The sequence below is a fragment of the Xylocopa sonorina genome, chromosome 5 (genome assembly GCF_050948175.1).
Source record: "Xylocopa sonorina isolate GNS202 chromosome 5, iyXylSono1_principal, whole genome shotgun sequence".
In the NCBI taxonomy this organism is placed as follows: domain Eukaryota; kingdom Metazoa; phylum Arthropoda; class Insecta; order Hymenoptera; family Apidae; genus Xylocopa; species Xylocopa sonorina.
This window is the reverse complement of record NC_135197.1, coordinates 10,760,372-10,777,042: the sequence shown is the minus strand read 5'-3', so window position 1 is coordinate 10,777,042 and position 16,671 is coordinate 10,760,372. Positions and strand designations below refer to the sequence as shown.

Sequence of the window (16,671 nt, the reverse complement as noted above, 5' to 3'; positions counted from 1 at the left end):
GCGTGCTCGTGGAGTATTGAAAATCAACCTATTCGCGAATAAATGTTTCCACAGCGGGGTACCATTTTCCGTCACCGCGTCACCTTTGAAACGCTTCGCAGATCGACGTTGTCGCGTCTGGATTCGAAAACTTGAAGCGTACTCCAAAGTGTTAAATTCATTTCGTTAAAAGAAAGAGAAAAGACTGAACCGAGACTATAGTCGTGATATTTTTTTAACGGAAGGGGAGAGATAAGCTGGGTCGCGGAACAAAGGAATTAGATGACGGCATTGTTACCGCAACCGGCAGCTTCTGGAATTTTTTCGAGCCACCGCGGCGATTATTTCGTCCCGGAAAGGCATTCCAGCGGGACCGCGCGGCGAACCCCGGCCGCGAAAGAATGCGACGAAATTTTAATCCGCGTTATAATTCCCCCGGTAAATGGGACAAGTTTCGCGCGAACGTATGGAAAGAATGCGCGATGAGATGAACTACTTCCCGCGAACTTCAGGGTGCTTTTTATAGCGGCGTTGGAACGGAAGTAGAAAAGAGGGGTGGAATTCATTGGTTCGCGGGAAATGGCGCCGGAGTTTCGAGTTAAGGCGAGTGTCGCTGCAATTACGATGTATCCGTCTCTGTCGTTTGTAACTGAAGGAGGGAAAAGAGGCGTACGATCGACGAAAGATCGTTCGCGTGCAACGGTAGTTGTACTATTGTCGCTGAGTAGAAAATCGAAGTTTGCAGCGAACAAATCGTGGCTACGTGCTCGATAAAGGGATGTAAAAATACGTGGATGTTCCAGCTACCTGACGCAAACGTAGAAAAGAGATATCCGTTCCAACGTAAACTGACAAATGGCGCGTATTCCTCTTGGAACAGCCGTGGAAAGTATAGGGCGCGTAACGCGCCTCGTCTCGGGGCTATGATATCCCCGTCTTCTCTACTTGTTATCAGTGTTCGCGAATCGCTGGGTCGCATTCGTTCGATGATAAAGCGCCTTTACGCGATGGCTACCGAAGGATGTATCGACGAGCGTTCATTGAGAGTATTCGAACGACACGAAGTATCTAATATTTCTCGCGCTTGAATTGATTGCCATTTGTAACTCTCTTCTTGACCACGAGTCAGATGTACGATCGTTGAAACCCATTTCGCCCGTGTGTGTCCGGTCGACAGCTCGTCCCGTATTCACGTCCGGAAGTGGAGCGACGGCTCGATAACGTAACACATCCCCTTTCAGCCAACCCCTTTTTTCTCTGCCACAGAGGCGGACAGCGGCGTCATCGAGCCCAGCATCAATCATCTCGTAGTGGATGAGGAGGACCAACGCGACCAAGAGGACGAGAGGGCCGTGAACCAGACCGTCGCCGACGATCTAGCCGCCGTGACGCTTCGTACACACGCCAACGACACTGCCAACGAGGTTCCAGTGACCAAAGACTCTCAGCTGGTTCCTATCGATCACGTGAACTTTCCCACGAACGGCTCGCGGAGCTTCGAAGGGAACATCATCGAGCCCCAGAGGGATCAAAGCGACTCGTTCGTCGCAGCCGCGTTGGACGATGCTCGCGAGTCGCTGCACGACCCTTCAGGGTTGGACGCGAGGCAAGCGCAACGCGCGAGCGAGGATTTCGCGGTGTCGACGCGACCGAATCGAGCGGAAGTCGCGTCGAGCACTGGTCCCTGGGAGGTTCGTTTACCTAGTGCGAGGGACCAGGAGAATATCGAGGACGTAGGTTTGTCGAACGTGGTGGAACGCGAGGACGAACTGGTGAACACTTCTAACGTGGATGGACCTCGTAATGAGGCCCCAGTAGAGTTCACCACCGCGTCCACTCGCGAGACGATCGAATTGAGAGCCGAGCAAAAGACCGCGGAAGACATCAGAGCGATCTCGTTCCAAGTGCCTGCAGCCGTTGAAGAACCGGGGGGCGAGAACAGCGGGCAGGATAACGAAGAGGGGCGAGCAGTCGCGGAGACCAGGAAGGATCACTCGAGACCGACGAACAATCTTCTTGCCAGCGGCGGGAAATCCACGAAAGCGTTCTACGAGATAAAACCGTCTATCAAGACCGAGATGGAGGGGGATCAACAGCACGCGAGTAGCACCCAGAAGCCGTTGCAGGGGAGAAAGTTCGTGTTGCCCAGCGTGGACAGCGCCTTTGGGAAGTTCGGCCCTTACTTCGAGGACGGCGACCAGGAGATGAATATCACTGCCAGAATTGGGAGCACCATGCTGCTCGACTGTAAGATCGGCATGCTTGGCGACAAGAAGGTAACTTCTCGTTTCCTCTTCTCCCCCGTTTATAGGTTACGTGAAGACGAGTTACGACGGAAGGACTTTATTCTTTTATCAAGAAGCTATTTGTTGGTGTACGCATTGCTCACGGGACAGTGGAGATGGTTCAATTACGCGATTCCCAGCCTCTACGCTCCGTTTTATTTGAAAAGAGAGCAAAGGCCGGCATTGTCGCCTCGAAGGTTTACCCGTTCCGCGTCCCTCTGTCTCTGTCGCTGCCCTTTAGGGTGCGTTCATTATCCCGTTGCTTTCACCAGACGGCGGCGCGTTCGCTGGATGCAAGTTGGAAAATAGGATGGGCGATGTCGTGATGAAAAACCGGCAGCAACGGTCTTGTTATATTTTTATGATCCCCGTGTCGCGCGATAAAAAGGTCCCGCGATGATGAACCGAGGGCGACGGGCTGCGGCGGATCGATCCCGGGACCATCTCCCCACGGCTAAGCCTCCGTTTCGAAACGCGACACGCTCATTGTATATACGATTAGACGAAAAACTACGGGGACACAATGGGAGCAATAAAAGGCGGGCGATGTTACGGCGTCGAGCAAAATATTTGTCAGTCGTATTCGAGGCTGAAACGACCGCTCCATTTATTTCGCTTTCGTCCGTTTCTTTGCCGCCGTCCTATATTCCATTTAAAGATTTTTAGCCGATAGCGCGAAAGGGAAATGGAATGTGGTGTAACGATGACGGATAGGCAAGCTCGTTGCGGTTTCGTGTATCCACGCCTACGATTTCGATTCATTCGGCTCCATTAAATTAGAACGTATCGAGATTAATGCAAACACGTGGACAACACGGGACGATCGGAGATCCAGCTGTAATTCTCGTTCTCACAGCGAATGCTATCCCTCGTTTCGACATTCCGGGACGCATTTACTTCTTTACCATTCTTTGGTCGAGTGGCTCGAGATGCGACTCGTATGTTTCGTGAAATCTTGAGAGGCAGCGAGTCTCTGATTTTAGAGCGACCTCCCTTGGACTCGGAATTTCATGTCACATGAAACTCGCTGTCTAAGAATCTCTTTTCTAATGTCCGAAAAATTTCCGCGAAACTGGTACGCTGCGACGATGCCAGAGGAGAGAGAATAAGCGGAATGCCAAAAATTTCGGAACTTGAAACAACTTTTATGATCCCCGACGTTCTCTGTGAGTAACCAGAACCATCAATCTCGACTCGCCCTCGCGATGTCGCGATCGATATTAAACGCTGAAACGACGAGATTTGTTCGTCTCCTTTCTCCATAATTACCGAGGACGTGGGATCGCAGCTGGATCGAAAAACGCAGCTGACGTGTCGCGGAGCGGAGCCAAAAATTCTCTGGCGCAATTATAATTGCAAACGCGACTCGTCAGTGTCTTCTTCGCCGGCGCAGCCATCCCCGTCGAGGAACTTTTCGCATCGCAATCAGCTAAGAGAGAAAACCGTCGAGCCGAGAGGGGCCGCGCGGAGGGTAAACAGGAAACCAGACAGAGGGACGGAGAAAGAGGAACGGTCGCTTGGGATTCCAGATGGATTCATATTCCGCGGAATACGTAATGCGAAACCGATTCCGGCGGCGATCGTTCGGGGGGGTGGGCCACGGAAAGGAGCGACGTCGTCGATACGCCCCGAGAATATCAAGCGAGTTTACGCGTCGTTCCAGCCAGCGCGAATTTAATCGCGATACGAGCCAGGCTTCGTCCCGGCTGCTCGTCTCTCTGTTCACCCTGAAACTCCGTCGAGGATGATTGAACGGAAGTTTGATAAGCGCGAGAATAGTCGCGGCTCCCATAAATTCGCTGACGAAAGTTTCTTCCTCTCTTCTTTAAACGCAGCTTCGAGCGACGGGGCGAGAGAGTACGCGCGCGGAGTCAGGGGTGGAAAATTTCAGGGACCATTCCGGTAGACAAAATAAGGGGAGAGTTAGAGGGTAAGAGGAAGCTTCCTTTTTCGAGGAAACAAATTTTTGGCGGTGCAACGATTTTTTTTTACGACTCTGGAATTTTTTCCAAACCGTCACTGTGGGTTTCGTACAGTTCTCTCGATTTTTATCGAACGTACTTGGTACCACACGCGTGTCGTTGCCATCGAGAAGCTTACCGTGTTTCGAGAGCGTAATTCCGGCTCGGTCCCAGTCGATTAATTAACAAATCTCGTTCGGATTCCACCGGCTATTTGCATAAAACGTTGCTCGTTTAACAGCCTATCATTTTCCCGGCGTTTTCGCGTAGCGATCGTGTAACTCGAGCGGACACTCGCCGCACCCGCGGCCCGATTATCGAATGCATTTCGCAGGACACCGGTTGGCGCGATGTCAACGCGCGACGCGCGTTGTTGTTTGATCGATTAACGATACACGCGCGATGAAATCATATCGCGTCGGAGAGGAGCGATGTTCGCTGTTGATTCTCACGTGCGAACGCTGTCGTTTAAACAATGGATCGCGCGATTCGCCGATTAATCCGGCAAAAATCTGGCGGAAATCCGATTTCAGTTGGGCGATTTTTCACCTGAATAATCGTTCGTTTGTGAACACGAGGTTAAACGCAAAGCCCTATTAACGCGTCCGCCGCTATAAACGCTTCGAGGCAGACAATTACGCGCGAGGGTGGACGCGGAAGCTCGACAAACTCTGGGACGCTCTCGCCCGTATCCCTCGGTCGCGACGCTCGTCACGTACAGCTCGAAACAGCGCTATCCACGGCTGGATAGGTGAAAAATAAAAATGACTGTTCGCGTCGGCGGTGATCCGTTGAAAAGCCAGTCGAGGGGGGCGGCGAGAATCGTAAGCCGGCCTTTCTCGAACGCTTAGCGGGAAATTGCACGGCGCATTCATCCCGCGGAAGGATTCCACTTTCCCCGCGGGAGAGAGAGAGGGTCTTCCCACGGTTTCGTCGCCGCGAAATTATTAACTTTCCGCGAGATTCCGTTTAATTTCGCGGCCGTTTGATATAGAAACAATGCGACGGCTCGTTCGCTCCCGTGGGGGAACCGGGGCCGTTTCGCCACCGAGAAATCCGTGATTTATGAGGCAATAACGAAGGATATTTCCTGCGTTGCGATTCTCAGGTGACGTGGCTGCAGCAACACAGCCACGACTCCTTTCGATTACTCACCGTCGGCAGGACGCCCTACATCGTGGATCAGAGGATCAGCTTGAACTTCCGGTGAGTAAAATTCAACTAGGACGCGTCGCGCCGTCAATTAAAGCCGTTCAAGTCGTCGCAGATTCGTCGCGAACAATTTCAGATTCTTTTTAGGAACTGTGGCGCGTGTCGCGACTTTATTCAATCGATATCAACGAAACGAAACTCGATTCTGTTCGATATCCGTGTCACGGAAGGCCGTAAAGTCGCGTGGCTCGGTATCCTTCGCGAAGGATCGAGCAGTCGGCTCTCGTACGCGGTGAAAGTCGAACGAATACGAATAACCGTGACGATGCACAGGCAAATGAGGTTTTCTCGTCTGTTCTCTCGTAGGTATCCGAACAATTGGAGGCTACAGATCCGGTACGCGACCCCACGGGATTCCGGCTTATACAAGTGCCAAGTTGCGACGCATCCGCCGCTGGTTAAAACGATTAACGTCGTCGTCACGGGTAAGTGATCCTTTTGAAACGATCTCTGCGATCACCCACCCCTACAGTCTCCTTTTAAACTCGTTTCTTGTGTCCATAACCGAATGCAAATCAGCTTTGAGAAATGTTTGGGGTATTGCAAAATTAAATTAGCGCAAGCTCGACTGGTACCATTTGGAGAAGACGGTCGGCTCGTATATTGATTCTACTACTTGGAGAACGCGTTTCGCTTATACCTGACCGTCTCTACTTGCTATCTCACGATCGATCGTACCACTAAATACATCGTCACATCCAAGGATACACTTTCTATCGATAAAATTCGCTCTCGTCGATGGTGAGACAAGAGTATTCTCTCTCGAGGAACTGGAGCGTAATTAAGATACTTCTAGGAGAACAAAAAGTCTCGTTCAATCTACTCAGTCTCCGGATCCACTTAGCTCTAGGAACCGACGAGAGCAAGCGAAATGCAATAGTAAACAAAACCACGTGCGCCAGACAAATAAAATTCCGAAGCTGAAAACAACGAGATGACCTGGAGCACTCCGTCGTTTGCCTCGTCTAGTTTGTATCCCCCCTCTGTCCATCGAGAGTCTGGTTGCGACGAGGAAAATCCCATCCGCGTTTAGGAACGGGGGACCGTTTCGTTCACGAAGATCTCCGGAGGCGACGTTCCGGACCGAGCGTCTTGGAGGAAGGGTTGCAGCCGAGGTCTCGCGTTTCCCAATCCCCTTACGTCGCCAATTCGGTGCAATGGAAACCCGCATTTCGTCGGCTAAAGCGTCTCGTGGCCGGTAATCTGATCCGATCCAAAGAGGGCCAGTCGGTGAACAAAAGCAGCCGTAAGGACGAACTAGGGCAGAACAAACCCGGATAGACTGACATTGTTACACGACTCCTACCACCCGCCTTCTGTCCTCGTTCGAACCAGCTGGCGTCCACTGTTGCCCTCTGTCGATCGTCAGCGGCGCGGTCCTCTGCCACGCCACGACGCTCGAATTTCGTTCGCCACTCCTTCCCCTCTGTCTCTTTACGACGACTCTTTCCTTGGTCTTCAAAGTAGGCGAAATTCGTGGCCTGGCTGGAGGTAGGGAATATCTGTCGACGGGTCGGAATCGATAAGAGGGAACCGCGTTATCTTCGAATCGATTAAGCAAGTTTCGCTCGAACACGATTCGAGTCGACGATGATTGATACGCATCAGCGAATAGACGAAGCTCTGATGAATGATGGATCGTGCTACTTAATTCGAGAGGAATCGTTCTTTGATCGACCCTCTTACTGTTCTGCGTTTTTGCTGTTTCGCTCGAGATCTGACCGTTCCGTTGATTTTTTCGCCAGTGAAGAACGCCAGGATTATCGATCGCCAGGGAAACTGGAGTCTCGTAGGCGCGATCGATGTCGGGGGCTGCACTTTCCGTGTTCCTCGAAATTGCGTATTTGTCACGTTAGAACAGTGGGTACGTGGGCTTGGTTTCTGGTACGTGTACGAGCTCCGTGGACGGGCAGACGCATCGTGTCGGTGATCGATCATCGATACGATTAATGCGATGATTGATACGCGTTCATCGCGACCCATTTGTTAGCTCGTCGAGGGCTACGGCAATATTTGCTGTGCCCGCGCGACGACAACCTGTTTTCGCTCACGGCGATTTATTCGATCCTTTATTACGCCTACGTTTCCTTATCGGACACTCGCGACAAGAATTAACCCGCCCCATCTCGACGACACTAATCGATCCACTTCGCGAAATCGATTCAAGCGGCACTCGCGACGTATCTTGAATAGAAATCGCGGTTTTATCGATTCGATGTGAAATTTCTATAGAATAACGACGGTTACAGCTATTACGCTGTTACAGTAGAATACACAGCCATGAAACGGATTAGCGTAACTCGAATAAGAAGACAATACAGCGGAAGGATCGGCTCGGCGAACGGTCGAACGGAAACAGCGGGGAAATGACGCAGACCGCATGAATGAAACACGACGTTCATCAATAACACCAATGAATATTCAGCTCGCCGTGAATCCTGCATTAAATTTATTTAAAATTGTATTTAATATTCATGGCTGCGTGTCCGTGTCCCCGTTCCATCCTTGACAGTCAATCGTTTATTATCGATTCCGCGCGCAGTTCCCTCGTAATACCGTAACTTACATTTAAACCCTCGAGAATCTCCATCGATTCTACCTCCTTCCGATATCCATCGAGATTTAATTATCACCGACAAATTCGCCCACGAGCGACGTCCACGAGGCAGCGAAAAAAAAGGTAGCCAACGAGCAACAGAGCAACCCTCGATGGCGATCGTAAACTTCGGTCTACGTGCCATTGGCCAGGACAGGCGGATAGTTCGACGAGGGGATGGCAGCGTTTTCTTCTGGCTCGCGTGCTGTTCGACCCTCGCTCGTGAGCAGCCCTCCACTAATTAAAGGAGCCTCGAATTGCGCCGTCCACGACGACTGGCGGCTCTCGACCGCGCCGCTATCTGAAAGTGGCCGGCTCGTAGGTAATGTTCGGACCGCGAGGAGCTCGTGAAACTCCCTTTGTCCCGTAACAAACGGAGGAACAATGACTTTTAGTCGTTGCGCGGTCGTGTTGCTACTCGCCGTGGAGACTTTCCGAAACTACTTTTCCGGTACAAACGTGTTCCGACCGTCGCTGGAAGAAAATTTACGCAAACGACCCCTATACCGTTTAATGCACCCTACTTTGTCTCCCCTGTGTCTCTGCTCGCTCTTTTCTCTGTTTCGTTCGCGCAATAAAGCCAAATAGAAACAGAGGGTGGTTTGGTCGTTGAACGTTAACTAATTAATAACTGATTTGATTGGAGAACGGTCTGGAAACGCGATGATCGTGTTTAATGGACACCCTTCCACGGTGGTCTTCCGGTGGACGCGTCTCGAAGGTACGAGAATAGATCGACGTAAAGCGGACGGGAACGAAGAATGTTCGCGATGTTCAATCCCTTCGTAATCTCGTCCGCGTTCCATTATTAAGATCCTAAACCTGATAGCGATTCTCCAGGAGTTCCCGGAATTCTACGATGGGGATTCCGAAAAGTGGAATAAGACAGGCCGAATCTACGCGAGGCTGCGCGTAGCGGGATCCGACGGAATACCGCGGGGTTTAATATTTCACCATCAAGATCAGATCAATTGGCTTGACTGAAAGAAAAGCGGCGTGGAAGCGGCGCCATACGGGGGGATCGCTGGATCCAATTTAAATAATACTTACCTTTCTTCCTCCCATCTTTCCGCGACTTTCTGACGCACACCCCCCGGGAGAGCAGAGCATCCGGTTCCGTTCCGCCGCGCGCCCTCCGCGGCCATTCATCCTCCGCGAAGAAGCTTAAAAAATGATCCAACGGAAGGAAATTTTCGATCGCGGTCCCTCCGTCGCGGCGGATTAAACTTTCCATTGAATCCCGTTCCGCGAGGGCGTCCACGGATATCTGCCGATATCTCGTGGAACCTCTGTCACCGCGGTGATCGCATCTGGCTGGCGTCTCCTGTGGAAGCTTTGCCTTATTACTCGCGACAATCGAGCGCAGTGAAGATTGCGTTCGTAATTGTGGACGTTTCTGAAGGATTCATGGATTTCTTGTTCGAGTAACTGACGTTGCTCTCCGCGATTGATCCTCAAAATCGTAGGACCATTTCTTATGAAGATCATTTCGAACTTGTGAGGATAGTATCGAGCAGTGACAGTAATCAATGTTTAAGGCTTTTTTCTATGGATTCTTTGGTACAATATTACAACGTTAACATTAACTTTCACCCTCGGAGGTGAACGAGGTTCCCCGCGCAACAGCCACGATCTCGACCACTTTAATCCTCCTTCTGGCTATTCGACGAAGGGATTATGGAAATCGTATCGACTGGGAATGGTCGTCGGTAGTCGCGATAACATTCCAGGCACGATTCGCGACCGTTGGTCCGTGTGTACGATTATTTATCCGATCAATTCGGGGACGAGATTCCCGCGGCATGACGAATCACCCCGGGCCATCTGTTTAACCGATCCGTCCACGTGCTTTACGATGGCGGCGGGATAACTGCCGCGATTCTTTCTCTTCGACGAGGCTGCGTCGAGACGAGCAACCGTGGCGCGATCAAGGTTTGCCACGACTTCGAGCGCAGAGTCGAAACGACAACGCGTCCGTTTACGTTCGCGCAACGAAAAGCTGCGGCCCGTGGATCCATCGCGCTCGATATTCCTCGCTAACGCGGTGCTGCATATAAATTGAAAACTTAAGGCGGGGAATACGGATATCGTGAAAGATTGATCGGCCCGTTTTAGGGCGAATCCCCTGGGGAAATATATTGTGCCGCGTCTTTTTAATTTACTGCGCGATGCACTCGTCGGTTGATCGATTTGGCCATACACCGAAAGGAGTAGAACGGAAGTACCTGTGGAGAGGACATAGGGTTCGTACAAGATCGCGGAAGAGATACGTCGAGTGTTTGATCAATGGTTGATTTGTTCCACTATTAGTTACTCTGTCTGAAGGAGTGATTGTTCGAGCGTCTGACTAGTTACCAACCTGTTCTACTTGAACGGTTCTCTCGACGCTTCTCTCATCGATTCGTCGCAATTTCTCGCTGGTTTCTTCGAGATATATCTGTCTCTAAACTTACTTCAAATTTAATCGATATCAAATGCAAAACTGGCGTTGTAAATATTCCGCGTTACATCGAGCGTGAAACTCTACGTCGTGTTATTGCCAACACAGGAATCTAACTGGGAACCAACGGTGCCAAACTGCACGCATTTATTTCCCTCTCGTTTGTCCTCCCGTTTTCACGCCAAACCGCAGGAACGTTTTCGAGCACGAACAATGCGAAGAATTCCCCGCGAAAATTGGAACTTCTTTCGCGTTGGAGTGTCTGACGAAAAAAATTGCCGTTGGTTACTGAATTATTACCAACGACACAGTGAGAGATCCAGCCTGGAAGATTTCTCGTCGTTTCTTATGTCTCGCGTGTCAGCGACCGCGTTTCTGGCCGCTAGTTTTGTCGATACGTCGCCGCGCGTGGTTCCATTTCTTCCTGGTCCGTGTCACTGGAACATTGGAATCGGTTGAATTATAGAAAATTCGCGGGCGGAAGTAACGGGGGACCAGTCGCGAGTAGCGACGGTGGCCAGCCTTAAATTCCTCCCCGTGTGTCGTCGCGAGTCCTCCTCCGTAACTGTTGCAGTCGATAAAGTCGAAACTATCGTTACGCGTGCTGGAAATTGTCTCGACTTGGCGAACGCGGCTAACTGAAATTGTTCCCCGACGAATGTTACGAGATTGTTTTGGTTACGTCGAATCACGATCCTTGTATAACTAGAGGCTGTTAGGGGTGAGGGTAGTTCGACATTGTTGCGAGCTGACGAATAACTATGCGGGCGGATATACGGCTCTCGTGCCACGGAAAGTGGAGAAAATTCAAAGTTGTCAGTTACCCGATGCGAGAATAGAATACGGCGGTGTAATATGCTGCGCAAGATTTCTCGTATATAAAACAGTAAATTTTAATATCTTTTATGACAAGGGATCTTCGAGTGGAATATTAAATTTATGAAACGCCGCGTCGTAAGATATTTCGCGTATTTCATCAAACAGCCAGAGATATTTATCCGTCTTTGAGCGGAATAGCGAGTTGGTAGTTGATTCGAGAAATAGGCGCGACGTAAAGGTTTTTACGCGAGGGCTTTACGATGACCCGTGCAGCGTTGTAAAGCAAAGCGCCTTTTAAAGTTATCACCGTGTAACACAGAATAAGAGATTAGTTCAAACAAGATAACCCGTCCCGACGAAATACAAACTCGACCGCGCGTATATACCCGGGACGACGGTCGAGGGGTGGATGGCGGAACCTAAGAAGCGCCGGAGGAATTTGCATAGCTGTCGACTCGAGAATCGCAGCTGGGACGGCTGCGCTGAATCTTAATGGCGGCACGGGAAAAGAGTTTTGTCCTGGCCGTCGAACGGCAAGATTCGCACGGAAATACGAGCGAGAAGAAGAATTTCGACGTTTAGACGGTTCGCGTCATTCAGCCTCGCGTTATATTGTACGATCTCCGCGCGAATGGACCATACCGTTCCACAATGGCTACTCTTCAATGCGGTCTCGTTTTGCCTTTGCTTTATTTTTCTCGATTTGTTTACTCCCGCCTGAATTGCACGCCAAAAAACTTGGCGATTCTTTGGAATAACTGTACTTTTTTTTTCGTACATATTTTTACAAAAGGGAGAATTGTTCGGAAAAAGTCGAGGGTGTACGTTTTATTAAAATATTGTGTTACAATAACTGAATAAAAAAGTACGCGTTCAGGGCACCCAGGGACGAAACACAGCGACCGTTCGAAACCGTTTACCCTGCCAGTCACGGACAACCCTCGACATCGATTCTCGTCGAGGAGCGGAACCGTGTAGTCGCAATCCTCGTTCTTTCCCGACCCCTAATTCGCATGGACGGTCACGTTCCAATACGTCCTATCTGTATCGCATTTGTCACCCACGGTGTTGGCTCCTCGAAGGAGATAGTCGATCCCTGATAAATCCTCAGCCTCCACTTGCGGGCGCATGCCAACGGGGGCCGCTGTTCCCAAAGGGATATCGCGATCGTTCGCCGATCCTGGGGGCGGTTTTTAATAAACGATTTCCCAGGACGATCGTCGGCGAACGGCTCGTTAATGGGACCAGACACTCGGACCACAAATTTCCCCGGATGCTTTAATTATACGATGTAAATTAGTCCGGGTACCTCGAACGGTTCCTCGTTTCAACCATCGTTAATTATGAATACATTTCGCCGGAATGTAATTCAATACGATCTCGCGTAATCGTGCCGTTACCGGGGCACTTTGAAAGTTTAATTTCGCCGCTTGGAAATGGAAAAAGCGGTTTTATCGTCGCGCGTAATAATCGAGGAACGTTTGGGGTGAGCGCGTTCGCTAGCTCGTTGGTTATCTCTCGTATCTTGAGGGAAACGAGGTCTCCTCTGCCCTGTCGAGAACGAGGATATCTCAGAAGGTGTATATTCGATTTCAGCGCCGGAGCTGACAATAACGGACGATTCCGGCCGTGTGGTGCCTAAGGAGAGGCACCTGAAAGCGGGGAGCGCGCTCAAGCTGAGATGCGAGGCCAGGGACGTGATCGAGCCCCTGCAGGAGTCTGTCGTTTGGACCAGGGGCGACGAGACGCTCACAGAGGACGTCAGGTAGATTACACTCTCGCCTTCTCTTTCTCACTACCCGTCGATGCGACCCGAGGAATCCTGTTCTTACAAATCCCGAACAACCACCCTCGAATGTTAACCTGTATATCCGAGACAAGCCGCAGGGCTCGTAAACCGGAAGCAATCTCGCGGAACGTCGTGTCGTGCCCCCCCTCTCATCACCTCTGAACCGACGTTAATGAAATTATCAGCCTCGCTGATGGAGGCGGCGCAAAAATAGCTCGAGACCCGCTTAAGACCTGTATCTACGAAACGAGACCGTTCTCACACCTTCCGTTAGCCGACGCCATTTCCTCGGAAACCCCTCCTTCGAACCGTAGCGAGAATAGCAGCGTTAGCTGGCTACGTGAACTGGATTTGGGTTACGTTCGAACGTCTGGTTTCCAGCGAGAACAGAACGACGGAGGTGCTGGCTGGGAAGGAGGTCCTCGTGATCGTCAGCACCCTGATCGTGGAGAGGGCCAGCCCCAGGCACGCTGGGAACTACAGCTGCGTCGTGCCCGGAAAGGCCAAGACCACCATCGCTGTGCACGTGCTTAACGGTGAGTACATTCGTTTCTCTGTTACCCGTCACAGTTGACACAAGTCGAGTACCTTTTAATATTCCGAAATTCTTGACGATGTCACTCCTTCAGTCGACATGAAATTTCATACAAGTAGGATCTACCTATGCGTAACAATAACACGGTCTTCTTGGTATACGCGAATAGAACCGAGTCCGCGTCCACAATTTACAACGCGAGAGGTCTAGAAAGGAACCAGCTGCTTAGATAAAGGACTTTCTCGTTTATCCGATAATGCGCTTAGCGGATGTACCGAAAAGTCGCGAGACCAGGGTGATCGAGGGGCGCGAGAGAGGTTCAGGAAGCGGAGCCAGGGTCGTTCGAGCGAACCGTCTCGGATCGCGGTCGATTGAACCTATTCCGGCATGTCTAATCGCGCGTGTGCCTTCGATCCTGGGACGAGATAAGATGCGGGTCGTTCTGTCTTCGTGGTTCGGGACCGGAAGCTCGTAAATCGACGGGCGACGACGCGCTGATGGACGTTGACCTCTCGACGATTTGCAATTTCAATTCGCAGCTCCTGGTCACCTCGTCCGCGTTTTATATCGAACGACGATCGAGTTGCGAGGATTCGGAAGTCGTGAAACAACAGCAACGGGAAACGCCATTATTCGCGCTACCAATTTTCTTCGTCAACGACGATATTTTATAGTTAAATATAAGAACGTTGATTACTCTGTCGCGAAATATCCATGAAAAATTTACGTCAGTTGCTAACTTATTCCTTCGCCAGTCTGATACAAATTTTAATGCGCCGTTAGAGCCAGCGAGTGGATTTCATTAGATTTAGTTCGGGGAAGTTATGGAGTGCGCTGGAACGAGTTTTCAAAGCTCCTCTAAAAAACGCGTCGAAAGAGTTGGTAAACGGTGGACGATGGAGTAATGAATTGTAGACCTTAATACGAACTTTAGCAGAAGTTTCCCGGCTTTATTGCCGCCGACTGAGATCTCTGCAATAAAATAGAAAGGCATCGAGGAGAGTTGATCACCTGTTCATCGGGACGGATAAAGAACGTCCCTCCTTCACCTCCAATCACGGTCTCGCTCGTTAGACTTGGCGAATCGCTGACTGGCTTGCGAACAGTCACGAAGAAACGGGACCAATAGGGGCTTAAATCGGTGCTTGAATGAAAATGTGCGCGGACGGGCATTAATTGTCGACCAGCGGTCCGGTTGCGTCACGGAGAAATTAACGGCATTGTCTTTGCGCGGTCGCGTGGACAAATTCGGTGACTTAAATCACGCGATCGTGTATTATGAAACGTTCGAAAACGGTGACGAGGAGTAATTCCACGATTCAACGCGATTTCCACTTCGCGTTGAAGGCGCGTCGCGATAATTGCCAAAGATACGATCCCCCTTTTCTCCTTTCTCAGTTCTACAAGGAAAGCTCGTGTGCAACAATGGTAATTTTACAGTATTTCGATGGAAACGAATCATGGGATGGCAACTCGAGGAACGCGATTGACGTGGAACCGTCGCGTAAAGATCGGAAAGCTCCTCGGTGAAAGGAAGGCAAAAAGGTGGAAAAGAGGGAGCGACAATATGTTCCTCCGCGTCGACAGAAGTCACGCGAACCTGGGCGCGCCGCATCCGTCGACATTGTAAACGGGACTCACGTTTTCAGGATGAAAGGAGCTGAAAGCCGCCGCGAAAGAGCGCTTTTTCGTTCGGAATCCTTCCGCTTTTAAAAGACGAATAAGAGGCGGGATGTTCCCGTTCGATTGTGCGCGATCGCAGACACAACAGACGTTTATGCACTCCCTTTCTCTTTTTGCCCGTCATCCACGTTTCGTCGCGGCACTGTTCCACGGCTGCGAGCTACTTTTTACCCGAAATTCCGGCTGTCTCGCGAGAAACACCGACTCGATCCCGGGATCTAGCTTCCGGTGATCCGGTTCGACGCCAGCATCGACCGAGCTCTTAATAACCAGCGTTCTTGTTCGAATTACAAATCGACCACAGCTGCCGCCGTCCCCGACGAGCAACGCAAGATCAATCCGCTTGTTAAACGGGTAATGCACGATCAAAGTGCTTTAACCTCTCCTCCGAACTCCCGCCCTGACGGATCCGCTCTTTTTCGAGGCTTTTTTCGGGCCATCCGTGGAACCAATTCGACGTAATGATTTCCTTTCGCTGCGAGGATTCGATTCGCCTTTGATCTCGAGTCGTCGTTGCCCCGAGACTGCTTTGTGCCATTCACGACAATTGATCCACCTAGAAACTGTTGGAATCGTTCCACTACGCTTTCTGGAAATTCCTTCTTAGTTTAATACCAGAGCACGCGATGTCCACTTAGCTCTATCGCGAACGTCGAGCTCTGAAAAACGGATATTCCCTGAATCGAGCTTCTAATTACGTGGAACCATGCCTCGAAACCGCGCGTGTAATACCGCGCAACCTTGATCGCGCGAACCGCAAAGATTCCACCCCTAAACCCAAATCTCGATGGTCGTACCAGCCCCCACCCAGCATAATCAAACTAAGCTTTCCCACCCCTTTCGCATTCACCCTGCCTCTCGCATTCTACCAGCCAACGAGCCCGCAGCAGTTGAACCACGTCAGACTCGTACACCGTCGGCCAGATAATGCAGATTAACCGACGACGAGGACGACTCCTCGCGCGTTAACACGACCGTCGTCGACGCACGTTCCACGAGGAACAACGACGACTCGACTGCGAGACGGCGAGTTCGAGAACGGGTTGAAAAGCCAACGAGTCGGTGGAGAGGATACGGGAAACGGAGCTGGCGTTATCGTAGCGGTCTTTTTTCCGCCATTTGCGAGTCTGCGACTCGGACTGAACGGTGCTTCGAGATCTTTGACTGTTCGTGACTGTTCCGACTCGCTTCTAATGCTTCGCGACCCGGAGATCCGCTATAAGAACACCAGTTCGCTCGGAAGGGTATAATAAGGTGCTCGACTGGAAGATGGACGATCCGCTGGCACGTTAGATTTTGCACGCGGCGAGCGCACCCCTTCGCTCGACGGAAGAAAAAGCTGGGACGGTTCAAACGTCGTGGAATGAATTTT

At 50.9% G+C, this 16,671-nt stretch overlaps 1 protein-coding gene across 3 annotated transcripts in view; it reads left to right on the top strand.

The window, feature by feature from the left end:
• The window catches only part of LOC143424028 (uncharacterized), a 155,802-nt gene that overhangs the window by 122,538 nt on the left and 16,593 nt on the right, over nucleotides 1–16,671 (top strand). For all 3 annotated transcript variants that reach the window (XM_076895833.1, XM_076895832.1, XM_076895835.1), the window contains 5 exons: nucleotides 1,246–2,255; nucleotides 5,334–5,431; nucleotides 5,744–5,862; nucleotides 12,889–13,057; nucleotides 13,463–13,617. In XM_076895833.1, coding sequence (XP_076751948.1) covers nucleotides 1,246–2,255; nucleotides 5,334–5,431; nucleotides 5,744–5,862; nucleotides 12,889–13,057; nucleotides 13,463–13,617 — 1,551 coding nt within the window. The remainder of the gene's footprint in view (nucleotides 1–1,245; nucleotides 2,256–5,333; nucleotides 5,432–5,743; nucleotides 5,863–12,888; nucleotides 13,058–13,462; nucleotides 13,618–16,671) is intronic.